General features: G+C 42.8%; 1 protein-coding gene across 1 annotated transcript in view; it reads left to right on the plus strand.

Moving 5' to 3' along the window:
• LOC128146850 (collagen alpha-1(XV) chain-like) overlaps positions 1-12,000 on the plus strand; it is a 163,419-nt gene that overhangs the window by 51,495 nt on the left and 99,924 nt on the right. The window contains exons 4-5 of the mRNA XM_052798747.1: positions 2,450-2,524; positions 2,989-3,084. Of these exons, the coding sequence (XP_052654707.1) occupies positions 2,450-2,524; positions 2,989-3,084 (171 nt within the window). The remainder of the gene's footprint in view (positions 1-2,449; positions 2,525-2,988; positions 3,085-12,000) is intronic.

Genomic DNA, 12,000 nt, shown 5'->3' on the forward strand with positions numbered 1-12,000 from the left:
CTGCCGGTACTACCTTGCTTAGACAGATGGGATGACTGGAGTATTGGGGATGCCTGATTAGTCAGTAGGAATGAGAAACATTCGAGAAAATGAGACCACTTTGGTACCCCACCTGGAAAACGCATATGTGATGATAAGTTGCTGAGATTATCACTGATGAATCTGTAAATATAGTGACAAGAATGCATGGTGGATTACACTTTAAGGCATTTCCACTGAAATAGGCTGTTCTGTATGCTATATCAAGTACATACGTATCAGTCAATACTGTGATTGCTTCAGTCCTATTAATTGTGACGTGTACTCTAGGTCTTGTGCCTTTATTTCTTTGTGCATCGTATGTCACAATTGCTTTTGGGTAGAAAAACTAAATGGTTGAGTCCTCCTCAAGCTCTGTTTGTATGACAAGAACTGTTTCCATCGATTGCCCAAAATAGAAACAATTCACAGCAGATTGTGCAAATGTCTCTGAATAGATGTCAGTTGCTGGTTTGCTCTGGCTAATGGGAATTTGTGTGTCTAAGGCTCTGGTTGCCAGGCGCAAAAGGACATAACTATCATCAAATTTTATGGAAACAAAAGGAAATTCTAGCCCTGGTGCTCGTAAAGAAAAGTAGAAATCAGACAACAACCAAATATAGCTGAATCAGTGACGATGCTCGACTCTGCAAACCAGATTTAACAGGGAAGGCAGCAGCAGGCACAAGACCCAGGGGGGAACTACAATAACCTCATACCTACCATTCCTACCATGGCAGACTTGGCCATGACTTTCCTGGTTGGAGTAATTGGCTAGCAGCAACACTTGGGAAACATTAGGGCTCTCCATTTTGCTTCCTTCACCATCCAGGGCAGCAGATTAGAGCAAGAGGAGAAAAACACATTCTGCAAATGTGATTCATTCATACTGTGAAAACAAAGCATCGCTTCCAAGAGACTGCTTAAGTGTCTGGTTGTGCCTCGTATCATGTATAATTTTTCAGTGAACTGTTCTGCTAGTCTGACATTGCGCAAGATCAGAGTTGCCCATTATTAAGTTTTGAGAGAAATAGGATGGTTCAGTTCCCTGAGCTGTTACCTCAGGTTGCCTGCAGACTCAGGAGGCACCAACTGCAGGAGTTTCATGGTCTTTGAAGGCTCAGAAATTAGAGGATCGTTAAAGATAGAATCTCAGATTTTGTTCCTTTCTGAAATAGTCTAGAAGCCACCAGAAATATTGCTTCTAAAGTACTTCCCTGCTTATAATTCCCCAATGCTTCTAGGACAGGGAGAGAGAGGACTGCTGCAGAGGGAAAGAGCGAGTAGAAAGTCAGATGTAACAGTGTATACAAATGGTAGCTACTCCTTGTCTGGAGTTTGCAATTTTTGGTGGCATTAAGTAGCAGCAAAGCGTACTACTTTTCCTCATTTCAACAGTAATTGCAGTTTTGCTTACCAAGACTCAGGCTTTCTATACACCTGAGTGAGCGGATCTGCTGTGTGTCTGTGGTAATACTCAGCAGACAGAGCACAACCAAGATATCACTGCATGGTGTAAACATTCTAGCTCCCTGAAGAGAAGTAAATCACTGGACTGAGAAGTATTCTGTGTCGGTCTAGAGATAAAGACTAAATCTGTCAGCTTCTTCAGGCTCTTCTCTACAGAAAATACAAAAGCAGAGAAACAAAATATACAGTCAGCAAAACGGGAAGAAGCAGGTCCTATGTGTTAGGTAAGATAGCTCTTGATTTCAATACCCATCTTTGTGTCCTACGTGTGCATCATGCCTAACTCTGTGAGACCTCGTAACAAGGAAATATCCCCCACGTGTTTCTTAAAACACTTTGAGTCTTTGTAATCTAAGAAACAAGACTTAAATGTTTAAAATGAAATTGTTGCTGCTCCTTCAGCATGTCAGACTGAGAAATATAATTTGTAACTCTGAAAAAACAAATATTTGTTATCAGAAAATCCATCTCCTTTCTTTCCCCTTTGGAAAGTTTTAAGCTGGTTTCTCCCTGACCCACTTCATCACTTACTGGTATTTCCTTCCCATCCTTTGGCTCCAATTTTAGGGGTTTTCACATGCCATTTTTGGAGCTGCAATGCACTTAACTAGAAAAAGCAGCCAGTGCTTTACAGACTCTAGGACATAATCTAGGATTAGATCCTTCAATTGGGGCACTAACAATACTGTGTAGCAATTGTATTGCCATTGGGACATGATAGTCATTGTATTCTGGCAGTTTCAGTTTTTTCTGTATCTTGCAAAAGGAAAACATAAGAACATATTTATGTTTTTAAACTGGATATAGTATCATAAAATTTTATGCTTCAGATCATTTTCCAAGCAAATGAGAACAAAGTCTGAGGGTTTTTTTCCTGATTTAATTCCCACCCCTCCACCCCCACTTCACACATGCTACTTAAAATATTACTTCCTTGAACTGTTTTTGTTGTTTCATGTAGGGCTCAATTCAACATCTGACAATCAAATCTGGCCCAAGGGCTACTGAAGATCATTGTGAAGATGATGACCCTTATGTGAGTATTCTTATAAACACTTATTTATCTATCCTCAGTGCCTCAGAGCACTTTGACATTTCAAAGTCATTTGCCATTAGACATCTTTCATAAGACTAAATGTAGTATTTCTTCTTGGGAACATAGTATCATACTTAAAACTATCCATGTGTGGGAGTCTCTTTTTTTGACTACAAAGCCCCTAAAACTGTGACTTTTCAAAAAGCATGATTTTCTGTTGTCTATAACACCTTTGAGAAAATGAACTATGACTTTTATTTTTTTTGAAAGGTTATTTTCATGAAATGCTGTAAGTACTGAAATAAGTTAACATCATAATGACACTGAGGCTTCACCAACTGGAAAAAAAAAAACAGACAGTTTTTTTCTGCATTGAAGTAGCCAATTCCTTGGAGATCAAGATCATACTTTTTTTTTTTTTCCTGACTTTTATGAACTTGCTATCATGATTGGGTTTTGCACAGGCTTCAGGGGACATCAGTGGCAATGGCAGCATTCAAGAATATGAAGGTATTTCTGAGACACAAGAAGTCCTTGCACCTTCTCATCTTCCCATAAGGGTAAATATATTTGATTTATTTGCTTTACACTTTTGGTTTAATATTACTTTTTTAGATAGCGAGGTCTGGATTTTGTCACTAGTTTTTCATATGTGACAACTTCCAAAGGCACCTGTGAGAACATGCACCCATCCATAAGAAAGACTGCGCTGCGTCAGATCAAAAATCTGGTATATTTGACAACAATCAGCAACCAGTACTTTGGGAAGAGTATAATAACAGATCAGGAACATAAATATGACACTTACCGGGAATACTCTTTTAGTCTGCAACAATTCCCATCTCAGGAAATGCTGGAGCCACGAGTGTATCTGTTTGTGTTTCGTGGACCTCCGCTGAGTTTTTCGCCCTTGAATCTCTTGCTTTGTATTTTTTAACCCATGGGAATTTTACTATCCTCAGCTTCCTGCTGCAGAGTTACTTAGCTTATTTAATGACATGTTTTGTGACGGACTTTCACCTTTTGCTTGCCCTTCTGAACATGCTAACTGCAACTTTCATTTGGTGGTTACTCTGCACAAGACAGAGTAAACAGTTGTTCCTTACTGACCATAACATTTGTGATTTTAGAGATTCCTATCACATCATGTTCCCCCTCCCTTTTTGTGCCAGGCTGAAATGTTCCAGTCCACTCCTCACTATGAAGCTTTCCTTGCAGCTTATATCAAGCATTCTTCTTTTATCCAAGTTCTCATTGATTCCTTTAGAGAAAGCCAGTAGGTTTGTGAGAAATGACTTTACAGAAACCGTGCTCACCTTTCCCTGATATAGCACATACTTCAGCTCTTTTGTTGTTGAATCCTTAAGAACTCGTGGGTGAATACTGTTTGGTTGTGATGATTTGTTGCCACTCACTTTGTCAGTGTGTTTCCTACCCTTTTCTTACAAAGACTTCAGTTTTAGACACATCCTCTGCTGAGTTTCCCAAGAATATTCTTTTGCAGGAATTTTAACTCTTCCATGGTCAACATGAATGCAAAAACCCCTGGTTTTTTTCTGCTATGGCTGAAAATTCTCTGAGCACTCTTTTTACAACTTAATTGTGTATTGACCTGGCCTCCTGCTCCTGCTGCATTTGAAAAGAGATTTGTTATTAATTTTTATGCCTTTTACATAGAGCTCATTAACCTCTTTTTGGCCTGCCTTGTGCTTTTCACAGAATCACAGACTAGCTGAGTTTGAAAGGGAGTTCTGAAGATTGTCCTGTCCAACTCCCTTCTCAAAGCAGAGTCAAGGACAGCAGGTTTCTCAGTGAGCAGGTTGCTCAGTGCCAGTGGGGTTTGGATTTCTTCAAGGATGGAGACTCCACTGCCTCTGATCCAGTGTAGTTTTTTTCTGATGTAGAACTGGAATTTCTTGTATTTTAATTTGTGTCCCTTGTCTCTTTTCCCTTCACTGGGTACCACTGAGAAGGGTCTGGCTCTGTCTTCTTTACTCCCTCCTATCAGGATTTTGTACGCATTGATAAGATTGCTCTGAGCCTTCTCTTCTTGAGGCAGTCCTCGCTCTCTTATCTTCCTCCCATAGGTCAAAAGCCCTAGTTCCTTAATGATCTACATGATCCTTTGGTGGACTTGGTCCAATATGTCCATGTACTGGTGAGCCCAGACCTGGACACAGTACGCAAGATGGGGGTCTCACCATTGCTTAATACAGAAGCAGTGGTTAGAGATTAACTCTATCCCAGCTGAAACCAGGACAAGAAGGATTGCCTCCCTCAACCTGCTGGTGATACTCTTCCTAACGCAGACCAGGATGCTGCTGGCTGCCTTTGGCAGAAGGGCACGGTGCTGGCTCTTCTTCCACTTGTCCGCCAGCATCCTTTCCTGCAAAGCTGCTTTCCAGCCAGTTGCTGCGTGGGGTAATTCCTCCCCGGATGCAGGACTTGCATTTTACTTTGCTGAACTTCAGGAGATACTTGTCTGCTTATTTCTGCAGCCAGCTGGGGTTCTTCTGAATGGCAGCAAAATCACCTGGTGCTTTGATGGCTCCTCTCCATTTTGCATCATACCACAAAATTTAAACCATGAAATCTTTTTGTGCTTTCACTTTTTCTCATTTGGATACAACTGCAGCTAATTCAGGAAAGATGTCTAACTTCTCTAGTCTATCCAGAAAAAATTGAATTTTTTTAGCTATTGCTTTAAGTTTCTGTTTAACAATCGTAATTACTACACTGTTCAAAATTGCACACAGCAATAGTAGAATTTTTGGTTTTTATTCCTCCTTTTGCAAGATGTCATGGTTTAACCCCAGCCGGCAAGTAAGCCCCACGCAGCCACTCAGTCACTCCCCCGCTGGTGGGATGGGGCAAAGGATCAGGAGGGTGAAAGTGAGAAAACTCGTGGGCTGAGATAAAGGCAGTTTAATAGGGAAAGCAAAAGCTGTGTGTGCAAGCAAAGCAAAACAAGGAATTAATTCCCCACTTCCCATGGGCAGGCAGGTGTTCAGCCATCTCCAGGACAGCAGGGCTCCATCACGCTTAACGGGGACTTGGGAAGACAAATGCCATCACTCTGAATGTCCCCCCCCCTTTCCTCCTTCTTCCCCCGTGTTTATATGCTGAGCATGACGTCCTATGGTCTGGAACGTCCCTTGGGTCAGTTGGGGTCAGCTGTCCCGGCTGTGTCCCCTCCCAACTCCTTGTGCCCCCCCAGCCTCCTCGCTGGTGGGGTGGGGTGAGAAGCAGAAAAGCCCTTGGCTCTGGGTAAGCACTGCTCAGCAGTAACCAAAACCTCCCTGTGTTATCAACACTGTTTTCAGCACAAATCCAAAACATAGCCCTGTACCAGCTACTATGAAGAAAATTAACTCTATCCCAGACAAAACCAGCACACAATAATGTTGTTTCTCATCATAATCTCAGCATATTATTCACTGTTGCAGAGTACAAAAGGTAGAAAATTTCTATTTTAATGAGCAAGTGTTACTGTTACATTGCTAAAAAATTAGTAATATATCTATGATTTACACGAACAGGGACGTAAAATTGTAATAGCTATTGTTCATCACCATGTACCGCTCCCAGGGAGTAAAAGCGTGACATTTTCCTTTGATTTTCCAAACATGTGAGATCAGTCTTGGGTGCCAAAATGTTATTTCAAGATCTGACAATGTCAAGGTAACACAGCAATGTCAGACCTTTTTCAGAAGACCTAGAAGTTGCCTATGGCTAACTTGAATTCCATAATTAAGCTAGAATCAATGCCCAGAAGGAAAAATGTCACAGAAAAAGTATTACAGAATACAATTTATTATGTGGTAATGATGAAGTTGTGGTTGTCATAAATGAGGAGGCAAAGTATACCTTTTCCTGATGCGCCTCTCAAAGACACACTTGCTCATCAATGATTATATCAGTTAAATTTTTTCCATTCAGCTGTAATACTTTCACTTACTTTATTGTAATTTCTCCACAAATTATTGTCTGTTTTGATGTTATTTTAATTTTCTTATTAAAACATTTTTAAGATTGTCTGGGAAACTGAACCAAGCTTTAAGTACACAAATAGTTTTCTCTGAAGAGCTACACCACAAAGTTAATAAAGCAAATATGTATATATGGCAGATTATCACCCTTAGAAAACAAGAAAGAAAGAAGCCTCTTCGTGGCTCTTTTTTGTTCTACAGACACTTTTTTGGTGGTGGATTATCAGTTTCTTGGACTGTGTAGAAACAATCTTCATTGTGTCTGCGTGCAGTCCCAGTTACTATTACAGTAACTCTTTGTATGAGCCAATCACAGAATGGATGATGATACCTAGGTTTCTGAGCCGAATAGTCATAAGCCTGAAAGGCCAGTAAATGGCTATTTTCTTCAAAATGCAAGAACTTCAGGTGAAAGTATTTCCTTGGATCACCCACATTTTTTTTCCTAAAATGCCTGGGGACTTTAAAAGGCCATACCAGCAGGTCAATATATATGTAGTCTCCTTTAGCAAAATGTTTAATGCTATTGCCAAATTAGAAATGTCTAAATGCAAATGTCTCATGGGATTTGTATGCCTTCCAGAGTGACTGCCCATGGAGTTTTAGTGGGTTTACTCTTTAGAAATAGTAAAGAGAGTAAAGAAAGAGTAGAGAAAACAAGAGACAGAGAAACAAATGACAATTTAACAATCAGTACAGTCCCTGACAGATGTTTCTGAGAAAATTTTTATTTATCTTTTACTCTGAAAAATAGCTGAACAAATTCTCCAAATCAGCACTCTGAAGTAAATTGCTATGCTCAGCTGGAAGGAAACAAGTCAAAGGTAATACTTGAAAATGCAATCTCTGAATAAAGACAGTTAGCAATGTTGATGGTGCATATTCTAATCTGTGTTTTTCTGCTAAGTAGTTCAGTACTGTGCAGTAGGAATGGATAGGACTCTTTGGACTATTTCAGAATGTTTACATTTAATGGGCCTTGTGAATCAGCAAAAAAGGCTTCAGTGAATCAGAAAAAAAGGCATGTTTAACGTTTGTAGAAGAGGTGTCTCTTCATAAGAATTTTTCTGTGGATTCCATGCTAACTGATTATTCAGCCAAAAACTGTCCTTGGCAGGTCTTATCTCTAGGGATCTTCAGAAAAATATAGCCTGAACTATTCTGTATGTCAGAAAGGCACTGCCAGAAAGGAAAAGTAGGGAACAATAATTTTCATGGCTGGTTCACAAGTGTTCAAGCCATTTCATGTGTGTTGCAGTACTGGGTTTGTGTGATTTCCGCCCCCCCCCCAGGAGCAATGCTACCTATTTTGTTTCATTAGCCTTACATCTTTATGAACTAACAATCACAAAAATAGAATTAAGGATCATAGAATATTTCAGATTGGAAGGAAGGTCATCCAGTCCAACCTCCTGCTCAAAACAGGGTCATCAGTCAGGTCAGATCACACTTTTCAGAGCTTTTTCCAGTCTGGTCTTGGAAACATCTGAGGATGTAGACTGCAACAACCTCACTGTAGAGCCTGTTCCAGTGCAGGTCTATCTTCATTGGTGAAAATGTTTCTCCTTATATCCAGTCAGAACCTCTCTTGTTTCAACTTAATGCCCATTGTCACTTGTCCTACTGCCAAGCACCATTGTTAAGAGCCTAGCTCCGTATCATTGATGAACCCTGTGTAGGTATTGGTAGGCTGCCACTAGGTCTCTGCAAGCCTTCTCTTCCTGAGGCTGAAGATGACCAGTTCCTTCAGCCTTTCCTCACAGGACAAGTGCTCCAGCCCTTGTCTGTCTTGTAAGCTATCTGCTGAGCTCACTCTAGTTTATTGATATCTGTCTCATAATAGGGGACAAAACCAGGCACAGTTTTCTAGATGTTGTCTAAGAAGTGCTGAATAAAAGGGGATAATCACTTCCCTAGGCCTACTAGCATGTAGCCAGAGTTCCTGTTAACACAGCTTTTTTTGCTGCTAGGGCACGCTGATGGTTCACATTCAGCTTGCTGTCCACCAAAATCCCCAGGTCCTTCTCTGCAGAGCTGCTTCCTGGTTTGTCCATCCCCAGCCTGTGTCATTGCAAGGGGTTCTTCCTTCCCAGGTGCAGGACTTTGTGTTTGTCCTTGCTGAGTTTCATAAGGTTCATGCTGGCATATTCCTCCAGCCTTTCCAGGTCCCTCTGGACAGCAGTCCTGCACTTGAGCATCTTAATTGATGCACCTCCAACTCCCACTTTGGCATTACCTGCAAACTTTATGAGCAAGCACTCTGCTGCCTCTCAGGTCATTGGTAAAGATGTTAAACACAACAGATCCCAGGATGGACCCATTAGTATGTCCCATTAAACCCTATGCTCTGAGTTCAGTCATCCAACTATTTTTTTACCCATCTTGTTGCTCTCCCACCCAGATTGTAATGTCCTAGCTTGGATACAAGAATATTGTGGGAGACAGTGTTGAAACCTTGCTAAAATCAAGGTGGATGACATCCACTGCTTTCTCCTCATCCACAAATCAAATCATTTTATCACATAAGGCAATCAGGTGGGTCAGGAGTTATTTACCCTTGGTAAATCCATGCTAATGGTTCCCAGTTACCTCCTTCTCCTTCATGTGCCTAGAAACCTGTTCCAAGAGGACCTGCCTCACAATTTTCCCAGAGATCAAAGTGAGGCTGGCCAGTCTGTAGTGATGTGGATTGTTCTTTTGGCTTTAGAGTAAATGTAATAATCTGAGAGCAAACGTTCCAAATTAGTTTTACCATTTTTTAACTAATTTTCTATTATCCACACACTGATCACAAGAGATTTTAAAAGTTCTAAATTCTTTTTATGGGGATTCTAAACTGTGTTCTGGATTGCATACTAGTATTTAGTAGTGTGTATTTATCCTTGTTTCTTCATTCAGAGTTAAATATAAAATCCACTAACAGATTTTACCTTTCAATAACCTAGTGCTTCATTGTTTAATCTGCGGTCTTTACAGAAGTGACACACACAGTTTTATGCATATTGACACCAATGAGCATGGAACCAGACTTGTCTCAGTAGTGACAGTCAACAAAAGTTGCAAGTTGTAGCTGGGGAAGTTCAAGCTGTATTTCAGGAAAACTCACATCAATAGGATAATAGTGCAGCACTGGAACAGGTCACCCAAAGAGGATATCAAATCTCTGTCCTTAGAAGTTTGCAAGATTTGGTTGGACAAAATCACAGCTGAGCTGATCTATTTACATGAGTGGTCTACTTACATGACCTCAAGAGGTTCCTCCCAACTAAAATTTTTTCCACATGCCCATGCAGCCTGTGTGAATCTTGACTCAGTGACATGGGTTGGGGGCCATTTTTTCTATGTCTTTTCAAGTCCCCTGTGGCTGGACATGGAGTGGACAGAATACCAAAGAAAATGTATCATTAGAGCAAGAGAATGAAGTCCATCAGGGAAAAAGTTACAGTGAAGTTGCTCTTTCCCAAGAGAGTGATTCCTAAGTCACATTTACGCAAGCTTTATCTTGCTGTTGTGCCTGTGGTGGCAGAGGTTACATTCAAGAAATTCCATTCTTACAGTCTGAACCTCATCCTGAACACAAAAGGCAGACATCAGAGACCAGAGAGCCTGGGAAGACCTGCCGGCCCAGAATGAAGGCTTGTCCTCAACAGTGTAAATCCTCCAGTGACACCCTTTCTATTTCCTAACAGACTGGGCAATATGGTGCCTATCATGTTCCTTGAAAATCAAATGTACAGCCTAGGCACTTAGTTCTTAAGCCAACCAGTTGTCTCCCAGAAAATGTGGAAGCCATTGTGTTCCCAGTTAAGGAATGCTAAAACAAGCGTTGATAGTTGGCGCACGTAAGAAAAAACGGCATGTAATGAAGAAACAGAAGAGGTAGATTGAACTATGGAATATCTCTTTCTACTATCACCTTGAAGGAAGTGATTAAGATCCCAGTGCTTGCTGCACGCATGTCAGACCCCTCTCCTGTTACTGAGGGCTTTCTGTAGATTCTAGACCTTTCCTGAGGGAGGAAAACCCTCAGTGTTTGAATTGCGGTGTATGTATGGGAGCTAAGAACTGTCAAAGGAGAAGCCTAAACTGCAAGGAGATGGTCTAGGTGACACAGAAAGTCTTTTCCTTACCACCAGAGGACAGAAAATCTAGAGAAAACTATATCTGTGAGTTTCCCAAGAAGCATTCTCTCCTGAGGAAAGGTTTTGAGATGGGCAGGACAGCAGGAGAATACACTGAATCTTATTTTATGCGGAGAGGCAGGAATAACCTTTTATAACTCTGGTTTTTGGATGTTCTTCTGAGTTCACTCCCCTGCAGGACCTAGACTGTAACTGGCTGTCCTCTCTGTAGTGTCCTCCTATTCATTAGGAGCTGCAGATGGGAAAGCAAAGGGACTTGGTGCTTCATAGACCTTCACTGACTTCTGAGCAGCTGTACCTATACAAATACTGCTCTGTATATATATACAAATATACTAACATAGCTCCGTAAGGAAGATTGCTGTGGGCAGTCCACACGCAGTGGCATGCTGCTTTATTTTCTGCGGGGCAGGACAAGATACTAAAACGCCCACCTGCAATCTCCTAATCCATTTCCCCATTGCCTTTGTGCACAGGGAGTTTTTGGGGGTTTGTGTGGCAGGTTTTTGGTAGCAGGGGAGGGGGCTGCAGGGCCGGCTCCTGTGAGAAGCTGCTGGAAGCTCCCCCGGCTCCAAGTCAAACCCACCGAGCCCCTCAGCGACGGCGGTAGCGCCTCTGGGAGAGCGGAGTTAAGGGGGGGAAAAAAAAAAAAACAGAAAAGAAACCCCACCTGCTGGGAAACCTGCCGCGGAGAGGGGAGTGGGCTGTGAGAGGAACCCCTCTGCGGGTACCGAGGTCAGGGAAGGAGGAGGAGCGGGGGAGGCCGCGGTGAGGCGGCAGGCTGTCCCCCCCAGCCCATGGAGGGGAGCGGGGGAGCGGAGGCCGCCCAAAATGGCCGCGCCTGCGTGGCTGAGGCAGTCTGTGACTGAAGGAGTGCGCCCTGTCTGCGGAAGGGACCCGCGCTGGAGCAGTGGGTGAAGGGCTGCCTCCCGCGGGAAGGACCCACGCTGGAGCAGTGGGTGAAGGGCTGCCTCCCGCGGGAAGGACCCACGCTGGAGCAGTGGGTGAAGGGCTGCCTCCCGCGGGAGGGACGGACCCCACGGCGGAGCAGGGGCCGAGCGCGGAGTCCTCCTCCCCCTGAGGAGGAAGGAGCGGCAGAGACCAGGGGTGAGGAACCGACCCCAGCCCCCGTCCCCTGCTCCCCTGGGGAGAGAGAACCGGGAGTGGGGCTGAGGCGGGAGGGCGGGGGGGAAGCTGCTCTCGGGTTGGGGTTTACTCCCCAACAGCCTTGGTTAGGTTTGACTGGTAGCAGATTACATTGATTTTGTTCCTTCCCCATGTTGAGCCTGTCTTTTGCCAGTTGATTCAAAGAAACTAACACAATAGTTTGATTAACTCTTAAGTA

The sequence above is a fragment of the Harpia harpyja genome, chromosome 1 (genome assembly GCF_026419915.1).
Source record: "Harpia harpyja isolate bHarHar1 chromosome 1, bHarHar1 primary haplotype, whole genome shotgun sequence".
Lineage (NCBI taxonomy): Eukaryota > Metazoa > Chordata > Aves > Accipitriformes > Accipitridae > Harpia > Harpia harpyja.